The 11,501-nt window shown below is 51.4% G+C and overlaps 1 protein-coding gene across 1 annotated transcript in view; it reads right to left on the bottom strand.

The window, feature by feature from the left end:
• LOC125488273 (valine--tRNA ligase-like) overlaps positions 1-10,897 on the bottom strand; it is a gene marked incomplete at both ends in the record, with an annotated part of 14,972 nt that extends 4,075 nt beyond the window's left edge. The window contains 6 exons of the mRNA XM_048621200.1: positions 436-561; positions 2,130-2,200; positions 3,642-3,747; positions 5,244-5,334; positions 10,178-10,336; positions 10,794-10,897. Coding sequence (XP_048477157.1) covers positions 436-561; positions 2,130-2,200; positions 3,642-3,747; positions 5,244-5,334; positions 10,178-10,336; positions 10,794-10,897 — 657 coding nt within the window. The remainder of the gene's footprint in view (positions 1-435; positions 562-2,129; positions 2,201-3,641; positions 3,748-5,243; positions 5,335-10,177; positions 10,337-10,793) is intronic.
• Positions 10,898-11,501: the final 604 nt, after the last annotated feature.

Here is an 11,501-nt window from a genome sequence, read left to right as displayed (position 1 = left end):
TGGGCCGTGACGGGGACAGGAGTCACCCGCGCTGTACAGAGGGTCAGAAACACTGGGCCGTGACGGGGACAGGAGTCACCCGCACTGTACAGAGGGTCAGAAACACAGGGCCGTGACGGGGACAGGAGTCACCCGCACTGTACAGAGGGTCAGTAATACTGGGCCGTGATGGGGACAGGAGTCACCCGCACTGTACAGAGGGTTGGTAACACTGATGGGGACAGGAGTCACTCTTCCCTAAAGGACATGAGTGAATCCAATGGGATTTTTCCAGGCCTTGGCTGCCATTCCAGACCTTTTATTGAATTGCAATCCCACCCCCTGCTGTGATGGGATTCGAAGCCGGGTCCCCGGGACATTTCCTGGGTCTCTGGATAAACAGCTTACTCTGGTGCACCCCCACCCAGGTGAGTTTTTTTGGGACACACACATTACCTCTCGGAAAGGCAGCTTCCCAGTCAGCTTCAATCCCAACATGACCATCCTGGCCACCCAGAAGAACAGGATGTCGTGGCCCGTCTCGAGCAGTGTGCCCGGGTAGAAAGCTTTCAGGTCCTCCGTCTGCACGAAGGAAAATCCAGCCAGCGTTATTCCGCACCCGGCAAAGCACGCGCCGCGCACGCACACAGTCCGTCCCATTGCCACACGGCCACAGACTCAGCCCCACCGTGTCCCTCCCGATCGCTCGCCTCCCCCCGCCTCCACCCCTCGCCTGCTCATCCATCCGCATCCTCCACCACCCTCTTTCGGGGTCAAAATCCTGGAATTCCCTCCCTAAGGGGCATTGTGGGTCAACCCACAGCACATGGACTGCAGCGGTTCAAGGAGGCAGCTCACCCCCACTTTCTCAAGGGGGGCAACTAGGGATGGGGCAATAAATGCTGGGCCCAGCCAGTGACGCCAACATCTCGTGAATGAATAACAAAATCTTCGCAAATAAACCCTGCTCAATGTTTATCTCTCTCTGCCCCTTTTCAGCAGCTGTAATACTGTATCCCACACCTGATGCCCCTGTACACTACTATCTGCCGTTAAAGCATGCAAGTCAGCAGTTTTGACAGTATCCCGGTACACATGACAGTAATAAATCAAATCAATCAACTGCCCCCCCTTGAGAAGGTGGGGTTGAGCTGCCTTCTTGAACCGCTGCAGTCCATATGCTGTGGGTTGACCCACAATGTCCCTCAGGGAAGGAATTCCAGGATTCTGACCCAGCGACACTGAAGGAACGGCGATATATTTCCAAGTCAGGATGGGGAGTGGCTCGGAGGGGAACTTGCAGGGGGCTGGTGTTCCCATGTATCTGCTGCCCCTTGTCCTTCTGGATGGAAGTGGGTCGTGGGTTTGGAAGGTGCTTCCTGAGGATCTTTGATGAATTTCTGCAGTGCATCTTGTAGATGGTACACACTGCTGTTACTGAGCGTCGGTGGGGGAGGGAGTGGGATGTTTGTGGATGTGGTGCCAGTCAAGCGGGGGCTGTTTTGTCCTGGATGGTGTCGAGCTTCTTGAGTGTTGTTGGAGCTGTACCCCATCCAGGGGCAAGTGGGGAGTATTCCCTCACACTCCTGACTTGTGCCTTGTAGATGGTGGGACAGGCTTTGGGGAGTCAGGAGGGGAATTACTCACTGCAGGATTCCCAGCCTCTGACCTGCTCTTGTAGCCGCTGTGTTTATGTGTTTAACTGAGGAGTAGTTTGCCCCTCTTCTGAAGTCCCAACACTTCCGAAATAATGGTCAAATTTCCACTGACCATCGGAACTGTGCCTCAAGTGATGTGTACCCTCCAGGAGGCTGAGTTCTTTGCTCGGATCCAGTTTCCAAATAAAAGCGGGGAACACTGGAAATGCTCAGCAACCGTGGAGAGACAGACAGCGAGACAGAGATACAACGGTTCAGGGACAGCAACCTTGCATCAGGACTGGAAACAGTTAGAGATTTGGAGTGAGGACCAGATGAGACAAGTGGGTTCCCGTGAGAGGGAGACAGACGGCCGAGTTCGGAATGACCGAGGAATTCATCACCCGTGGCAACAGCGGCAGGAGGACAAACCGAGGGAGAGGTCCAGAGCAGACAACTCCAAAAACACACCTTCGTGACCCAATCACCTTTTGTCTTTCAAAACTCACTCACCTCATCCGGCCACCCGAAGATGGAGAACGGGAACAAGCCAGAAGAGAACCAGGTATCCAGGACATCCTCATCTGGAAGACAGAGGGGTCGAGAGAGGCAAACATGAGGTCATAGAGCATGGAAACAGACCCTTCGCTCCAACCCGTCCATGCTGACCCAGATATCCTAAATTAATCCAGACCCATTTGCCAGCATTTGGCCCATATCCCTACAAACTCTTCCCATTCATATACCCATCCAAATGCCTTTTAAATGTTGTAATTGTACCAGCCTCCACCACTTCCTCTGGCAGCTCATTCCATAAACGCACCACCCTCTGTGTGAAAAAGTTGCCCCTTAGGTCCCTTTTAAATTTTTCCCCACTCACACCTTAAACCTATGCCCTTCTGGTTTCGGACTCCCCTACCCTGGGGAAAAGACCTTGCTATTGACCTGATATGAATTTACCAAAGCTATCCCATATCCCCTTTGAGGTGAACTGTGTCCAGTGTCTGGGTGCCTGATCCACACAGCTTCCCAGGAATTACACAGGATTTACAACATCACCCTGCTTCATCCCTGGCCCCCTTTCCAATTACCCCTAACGCTATCCCGCCCCCAATCCTACTGTTCCTTTCCTCCTCGTGTCCTCAGCCAGCCACACCCCCTCACCATCGCCACAGTCACCCCCCGTGGCTGCGAGTTTTCTTCTTGTTCATTCACGGGTTGTGGGCATCCCATCCCTAATTGCCCAGGGGGCAGTTGAGAGCCACAAGTAGGCCAGGCCAGGTAAGGATGGCAGTTTCCCTCCCGAAAGGACATCAGTGAATCAGATGGGTTTTCCCGACAATCGTCAATGGATTCACCATCATTATTAGGCTTTTAATTCCAGATATTTTTTATTGAATTCAAATTCTACCATCTGCCGTAGCGGGATTCGAACCCAGACCTCCAGAACATTACCTGGGTCTCTGGATTAACAGACCAGCGATAATACCACCTCCTCTTCAGTCTCTCACATTCTCACTGTTCTCCCAGCCAAGCACCTTCTCCTTGAATTTCCGAGCGAGAGCCTTGTAAATCTGGAGCGTAACCACCCCCCCCCGCCACCTCCACAGACTTCCTGCACTCCTGCCCTGCCCTGCCCGTCTTGGAACCACCTCTTTTAATGCCGACAGTTGAGGAAGGGTGGGATGGGGGTGAATAAAGAGACCAACGCAGGCAGCGTCTGCTGCTTTCTGAGGGAGGGGGCTCGAAATGACCCTCTGTCTTGACTTGACTCGAGAGAAGTTCCACCCCAGATGTCGCTTCAGCAGAATTCCCCCTGCTCCTGGGAAGCTCCTTTCTATCTGCCTGCCCCCCGGCTCTGACTGGTACCCAGAGTCTTGGGGGGAGGGTGGGGCGGAGAGACAGGTTTGGAGCGGAATATCGGCCACTTGGCAGCGCAGCGAGAACGGGAGGTAACGGCCTCCCCTGGCACCACACAGCTCGCACTGTCAGCATTCACCACCACCCCCCCACCATTCCCCGTACCTTGTCGGAGCGAGATCCGATCGAGGGAGACGTTAAATCTCTTCGCCGCTTTCTGCCTGGCGATGTCCTCCGTCTGCCCACTCACCCAGTACTTGTCATCTGCATCCTGGGTGGGTGAAAGTTGGCAATGTTTAAGTCAAACTGCATCGCCAAGGTCTGCTGGACCATGACCCCAAGCCCAGCTTCCAGACTCTGGCCAGCTGAATTACAAACAGCTGAGTTACTCCAGCCTGAGGACCACGGAGGGGGGAGAACATGGAAACTTCAGGAGCGCCCGCAGGTAGGCCAGCCGTGAGCCGACTGGGTACTGGAGGAGGAGGAGGCCAGAGAGTGGTCAGACAGGCCATTCTGCCTCCTAATTCCTTGACACCAGGGCGTACAAAGCCTTCAATCCTCCCCAGCTCGCTGAGACAGCCCACAGGCTCAGGGTGTAACACAAGACTGGAATCTACACTCTGTCCCCCCAACTCCCACCTCTCTCCATCACCTTTCATGGACGGGTCTCCCCACGGGAACAGGAACCAGGATAGGAGTTGGGAAGACGAGGAGGCCCCTTCCTGCAGGGAGACAGGAGCTCGGAGAGAGTATTCCATGTGTGGGGTTTCGGTCTCCCTTCCCGAGGGGATGGCAGGACTGTTCCGTGGGGAAACAGCGGCTCGCCCAGGGTGGGGAGTTGGGGGGGTCTGGATTCGCTCGGGTTTCAAAGGATGGGAGAGGCGAGCAGACCGAAACAGGTAACATTGTAACAGGGCTGCACAGACCCAAGATGCAGGGATTTGGGGGTGGGGGGGTGTGCGCAGGGGAGAGTCTAGACCCAGGGGACACAGCCTCAGGCGGCATCTGGGGTAGACCATCTTAGGACAGAGACGAAGAAAGGTTGCTTCGTCCGGATGGGAGTGATCCCATGGAATTCTCGTCCACAGGAGGCTGCAGAGGCCGGGAATACCGCTGAGCATATTCGATAAAGAGATGGATACTTTTTTTGTTAGGGTTGCAAAGGCTTACGGGCAGAAAAAGAGGGAACATGGCATTGGGATAGCAGATCAGCCGCTGAATGGGAAAGCAGGCTCGAGGGGCTGAATGGCTGACTTGCGGTCCTAGTGTCGACGTTTCTCCCAACTGAGCCCATTTGTCCCAAAGCTCCTCTCCCAACGACAGACCCCTCCTGCTGCAGCAGGTGCCAACAGGTCCCCTCGCACCACAAAACCACCAGCTTCTGCCCCACGGCGTATCACCAGAGACCAGCCTCTTCCCGTTGGCAGGAACGCCGCCCGTAATGGGCCTTCGGGGCACAGGATGTTCCACCCTCCCGGTGGGAAGGTAGCGGGTTCCCCTCGGGGACATGAGCGCGGGCTGGTATTCCCAGAGAGGGAGAGCCGCACTGCGTGAAGTGGGTAAGAAATTCCCAGGAATGTCCGCAGGACAGCAGCAGGGCCCCCGACTGAGAATCGACCTTGCTTAAAAAAAGAAAAAGGCAGAGACGCAGACCCGCTGGCTGTGTTCCTACTGTGGATCGTGGGAGCTTGCTGTGCGCAAACCGCATCGGCGTTTCGGGGGCCGCAAAGCGTATGGGTGCAGGGGCGGGAAGTTCAGGGAACTCACCTCTCCAGCCGGGACAGCGGGATCGTCGACCGTCACAAAGTAGGCTGGGGTCCGGTGACCCCACCACAGCTGTCGGGAAATACACCAGTCCCTGCGGGGAAAACAGAGTCAGCCCTCAGGGGATATTTAACACACGGACGTAGGGCGGGCTGGACTGTCCTGATCCCAGCTGATAGTCAAACCGGGCAAGTCCCATTCCAGGCTGAAACCTGGCTTCATATAACGCTATGTTTTATTTTTGTCGCTGGGATACAGTCACTGCAATCATTCCCATGCACTTTTAACAAAAGAATATAAGCTCATTACATTAACAGCAAGGATAAAGATTCAACTCTTTTCCCCAGCAACATCCTTTGCGGACACTCAACCCCATTTGAAACCTCAATCATATGTTCATTTCAAAGCATCGTACTCAACCATTGGGCGATGTCCTGTTAATGCCTCACTTCACATTCACCAGATGTGATGCTGTTAGTTACTGTCGCTCCCTGGGACACACTGACTCACTGACTATTCTCACAAAACTGCTAGAAAATAATCCATGCTTTGAATAAATGTGGGCTTCCGAACAACAGTACATCTGCTGTTAGGTACCTTTAGTGCTGAACTGAACCTCTTTCTTCAAATCGTGAAAGAACTTAGTAAGCACTTCAGCGATTAACTCACTAGGTAGCTTATCTGGTCATTGAGTTTAAGTCACATGATTTCTTACAAATGCTAGCTAGACTCATTGTTTTACCAACGAGTTTCTGACCCTTGAAGAAGACTCACCTTCACAGAAGTGACAAACAAAACCCATTTGCCTCCGCTTTAAAAGTGAAGATCCCACGTAACAACTATATAGTAAACATCTTCAGCATGCAACACACCCAAATAGTGAACTGGGGATTGCAGGGGCAGAGGACCCTGCGTACAGAGAGAAATCTTGGAAGGTGGCAGGACGAGTGGAAAAGGAGGTTAGCAAAGCAAATGGGATCTGTGGTTGCTCTGCATTCTTTCCTGGGATGTGGGCAGCATTGGCAAGGCCAGCACCCTTTATTGCTCCTTGAGCTCAGCCACTCGCTTGGCCATTTCAGAGGGCAGTGAATAGTTCACCCCATTGCTGTGGGGCTGGAGTCACACGTGGACGAGGCCAGGGAAGGACGGCAGATCTCTCTCCCTAAAGGACAATCATGAACCTGATAGGTTTTACATCAATCGGTGATGGTTGTCATGGTCACCATCACCAAGACTAGAATCAGAGAGAAACAGACCCTACCGGTCCAACCCGTCCATGCCGACCAGATATCCAAAATTAATCTAGTCCCATTTACCAGCATTTGGCCCAAATCCCTCTAAACGCTTCTTATTCATATACCCATCCAGATGCCTTTTAAATGTTGTAATTGTACCAGCCTCCACCACTTCCTCTGGCAGCTCATTTCATACATGCACCACCCTCTGTGAGAAAAAGATGCCCCTTAGGTCCCTTTTAAATCTTTCCCCTCTCACCTTAAACCTATGCCCCTCAGGTTTTGGACTTCCCTGGGGAAAACACCTTGTCTATTCACCTTATCCATGCCCCTCATGATTTTATAAACCGCCATAAGATCACCCCTCAGCCTCCGATGCTCCAAGGAAACTAAGTTTATATCCCGAAAGTATTTATCCCCAACACAAGCTGCTGAAGGATTTCAACTCAGGTTCCCAGAGTGTTAGACTGGGCTACTGTCAGGCCGATCTCTCTCTCAGGCATAGGCATGATGGGCCGAATAGCCTTTGTAGAGATGCTGTACAATTCAATGGATTCCTATCTATTTAAAGTTCTGGTGTGGATTTGCTGACTGAGGTGAACTGAACAAAAGCTCACTGCAGTATTAGCCGATCAACAAACTGCACACAGCAGCTGGATCAGGAACAAGGTCATAGGAAGAACATCACAGGACGAAAGGCAGGATTGAAAGTTTGTCTGAGGTCAGGGGCTGGGAATCCTGCGGTGAGTAACTCCTGACTCCCCAAAACCTGTCCCACCATCTACAAGGCACAAGTCAGGAGTGTGAGGGAATGCCCCCCACTTGCCCCTGGATGGGGTACAGCCCCAACAACACTCAAGAAGCTCGACACCATCCAGGACAAAGCAGCTCCCGCTTGATTGGCACCACATCCACAAACATCCCACTCCCTCCACCACCGACGCTCAGTCGCAGCAGTGTGTACCATCTACAAGCTGCAGAAATTCACCAAAGACCCTCAGGCGGCACCTTCCAAACCCACGACCCACTTCCATCCAGAAGGACAAGGGGCAGCAGATACATGGGAACACCAGCCCCCTGCAAGTTCCCCTCCAAGCCCCTCACCGTCCCGACTTGGAAATATATCGCCGTTCCTTTATTGGCGTGGATAAGCCATGGGAAACGCACGGTTACGGGGATAGGGTAGGGGTGGCAGGTCTGGGTGGGGTGCCCTTTGGAGGGTCGGAGTGTACTTGATGGACCGAATGGCCTGCTTCCGCATTCGGCCCCCATGAACTGTATCAGTTCAAACCAAGCACAAAACAGTGGCGCGCCATTGCCATCTACTGGTCTGGCTTCACGTTGCACGAGAAAATCACACGGCAAGTGAAACCCGAAGAAATCTCAATTCTCAGCAGGTCATCAAGGCAGCATCTTTGGGAATGGCAGGTGCCTCGCGGGGAAAGGGGGCTGCACGGGTGTCACTCGCGTGGCATCCCAGGGAGCTAAACGTTCTGGGAGGGTGTGCTATCAAATCCCAGCTCAGCTGCTGGTGGAATCTTAGCTCAAATCAATAAATGAAGTGGAATGGAAAGCAGCAACGCTAACCATAAACCTACAATAATCCACTGCTGTAAAAGCCCATCTGATTCACTCATGCCTTTTAGGGAAGCCATCCTTAGCTGGTCTGGACTACACATGACTCCAGAGCCCCCCCCCGCCACAGCGCCCTCTGAAACAGTCCGGGAAGCCACACAGTTTTTAGGAAAATTTAGGAAAGGCAACAACTTGTCAGTGGCACCCACAGGGGATGATGGAACATGGATTTTTAAAAAGAACAAACTTGGGTTGTTTTGGGTTAAATAAGTTCGAGAGGGGCGGGGCGGAGAGACGGAAGGTGCACAGGCTTTGGTGTGAGGAGGATGAAAGTGTTGAAGGGAGCTGGGGGGAGTGGTGAGCGTGCGGTTGGGGTGTTGGTAATGTCAGCGGGCTGCAAAATAGAGCGACAGTTATAACGACCGTCAGAGGAATAATCACCTAAATGGGAGCCAGAAAAATAAAACCCACCAGGTTAATGCATCCTTGAAAAGCAGTGGACTATCTCCAGGTTCAGACTGCATTTCAGGAAAAACTGTAGTACCAACTGTTTGACATAAAATCCACAACTGGGATGCAGGTTACAGAGCAAGGGCAGAGACTGCCTGGTTAAAATATTCCAGCTTTGTTCTTATGTGGAGGAACTTCCTTAGCTGTCCCCTCACCACTATGCAGGCGGTGTTCTTAGGGTGATGGCTTTTTGCATGTAGAAGTGTGACAGTCATTTTCAAAAATACTTTTGTTGCTAATTTATGCCCGTTTTCTCGTGTTAAGAGGGGTCTAGGTTAATTAATGCTTTCCTTACGTGCTGTGACCTTCGCTTCATAATTTTGTGCCTTACTTCCAATAATCCCCTGGAATGACAAAGGGTTTCGGTCCAAAGTGTTGACTTTCCTGCTCCCCTGATGCTGTCTGACCTGCTGTATTTTTCCAGCCTCACACCTACAGACTCTTGTTATCACACGGCCTGCTGTTACACACCACCTGTTGTTAGCCACTAATACTCCCCATTAACATCTATTCACCCTCCTAACCTGGTTGTTATCCATTCCTTTATCTGTCCAACTGACCTTCTCTCTCTTTGGGCTCAATCTCCACCTGTTGTTTACCCCTAACCTCCTCCACCCACCCTATCTTCTGCACAAAAAAAAAACCCTGCCATTTTCCTAGCTACATGAGGAAGGGTCACCGGACCCGAAACGTTAACCCTGATTTCTCTCCACAGATGCTGCCAGACCTGCTGAGCTTTTCCAGCGATTAGTGTTTTTGTTTCTCATTTCCAGCATCTGCAATTCTTTTGGTTTTTATAGACATTAAATCACCTTCAGTGTTCCACCCAGATCTTGTCAGAACCTACCTGGTGCAGGCCAACGCAGCACAGTCATAGAGTAACACAGCATGGAAACGGGCCCTTCGGCCCAACCTGGTCCATGCTGACCATGGTGCCCACTCAGCCAGTTCCAATGCCCACATCTGGTCCATATCCCTCTAAACACTTCCCATCCACGTACCTTTCCAAGTGTTTTTTGGAATGTTGCTATTGTACCTGCCTCAACCGCTTTCTCTGGCAGCCCATTCCACATACACACCACCCTCTGCATGAAGAAGTTGCCCCTCAGGTCCTTCTTAAATCTTGCCCGTCTCACGTTAAACCTATTCCCTCTAGTTTTCAATTCCCCGTCCATAGGAAAAAGACTATATGCATTCATCCTATCTACGCCCCTCATGATTTTATACACGTCAATAAGGTCACCCCTCATTTTCCTACATTCTAAGGAATAAAGTCCTATCCTGGCCAACCTCTCCCTATAACTCAGGCCTACTAGTCCTAGCAATATCCTTGTAAATTTTCTTTGCGCACTTTCTAGTTTAACAATGTTTTTCCTCTAACAGGGTGACCAGAACTGTACACAATATTCCAAGTGCAGCCTCACCAACGACTTACACAACTGTAACATAACCTTCCAACTCCTATACTCAATGCCTCGACCAATGAAGGCCAACATGCTAAATGCCTTCTTCCCCACCCTGTCTACCTGTTACGCCGCTTTCAACAAACTATGTACTCCTGGGTCCCTCGGTCCGCAACACTCCTCAGGACCTTACCGTTCACTGTAGAAGTCTTACCTGATGTTGTCCATCCAATTAAACCAAGTCTTGAGGTGATTCTCGGGGATGATTTTCAAATCTCCATTCCGCACCGCGTCTGCTGCCATTTTTGCCATTTCGCTACAGCGAACGTACCACTGGGGTTTCAGCAGTGGCTCCACAATATCCTTGGAGCGGCTGAAAGGAGGGAGAGAGAACAAAAAACATAGAACAGTACGGCACAGTACAGGCCCTTCGGCCCACGATGTTGTGCCGACCTATTATCGTACTAAGATCAAACTACCCTGCACACCCTACATTTTACTATCCTCCGTGTGCCTATCCAACAGTCGCTTAAAAGTCTCTAAAGTATCTGACTCCACTATCACTGCCGGCAGGGCATTCCATACGCCCACCACTCTCTGTGTGAACAGAGAGACAGAATTCCAGGTAAGTGACATCCAGGTGGAATACCCAGCTCCCTTCATCCAGCAGGGAATTAAAAAAAAAACAAAATCCTGGCCGGCAGTGAAGTGCCGCATGCCAAACAAATTTTTTTTTTTTAAAATACAGCCCAGTTACATTGCTTTATAAACGCGGAGGGTTTCAGGGAGGTGAAAGGCTGCAAGGTTTAAGGCTGGTGTGAACTCCATACCTACAGACTGGTACCACCATCGGATTTTCCTTCACCTCCTTGAAAAGGTCTCTCTGTATCAACGCTTCCAGGACGGCCTTCCGAGCATCAAACCGCTTCATTCCCTGGGGGAAGAGATGGAAAAGGAACCTCACGTGGTTTGTAAATATCAATGCGGGCTCACCAGTCCCTGGCTCTGGGAGGGACAGTGTAGAGGGAGCTTTACACTGTATCTAACCCCGTGCTGTCCCTTACTTGGGAGTGTTTGATGGGGGACAGTGTAGAGGCAGCTTTACTCTGTATCTAACCCCATGCTGTCCCTGTCCCTGGGAGCGTTTGATGGGGGACAGTGTAGAGGCAGCTTTACTCTGTATCTAACCCCATGCTGTCCCTGTCCCTGGGAGTGTTCAATATGTCCAAGCAGTCACTAAAGGAGACAAACCTAGTTGTGCTAAAATGGAAAGTGCCTTATCAATAGCATTATGGCAGGAAGAACAACAGACAATGGACAGACAATATAAAATAGGGTGGGTATAATTCTAAAGGGGGTGCGACAGGAGCTGGGGGTATATGTGCACAGATCACTGAAGGTGACAGGAAAGGTAGAGAGAAAGCAGTGAATAAAGCACAGTGTTCTCAGCTTTATTAACAGGGGCACAGAGTACAGGAGCAAGGAGGTGGTGCTGAACTTGTACAAGACCCGTGTTAGACCCCCAGCTGGAGTATAGT

Source organism: Rhincodon typus, unplaced genomic scaffold (genome assembly GCF_021869965.1).
Source record: "Rhincodon typus isolate 14 unplaced genomic scaffold, sRhiTyp1.1 hic_rhity00000108, whole genome shotgun sequence".
NCBI lineage: Eukaryota > Metazoa > Chordata > Chondrichthyes > Orectolobiformes > Rhincodontidae > Rhincodon > Rhincodon typus.
Note: the sequence above shows the minus strand (reverse complement) of the source record. Positions and strands in the feature narration are given on the sequence as shown.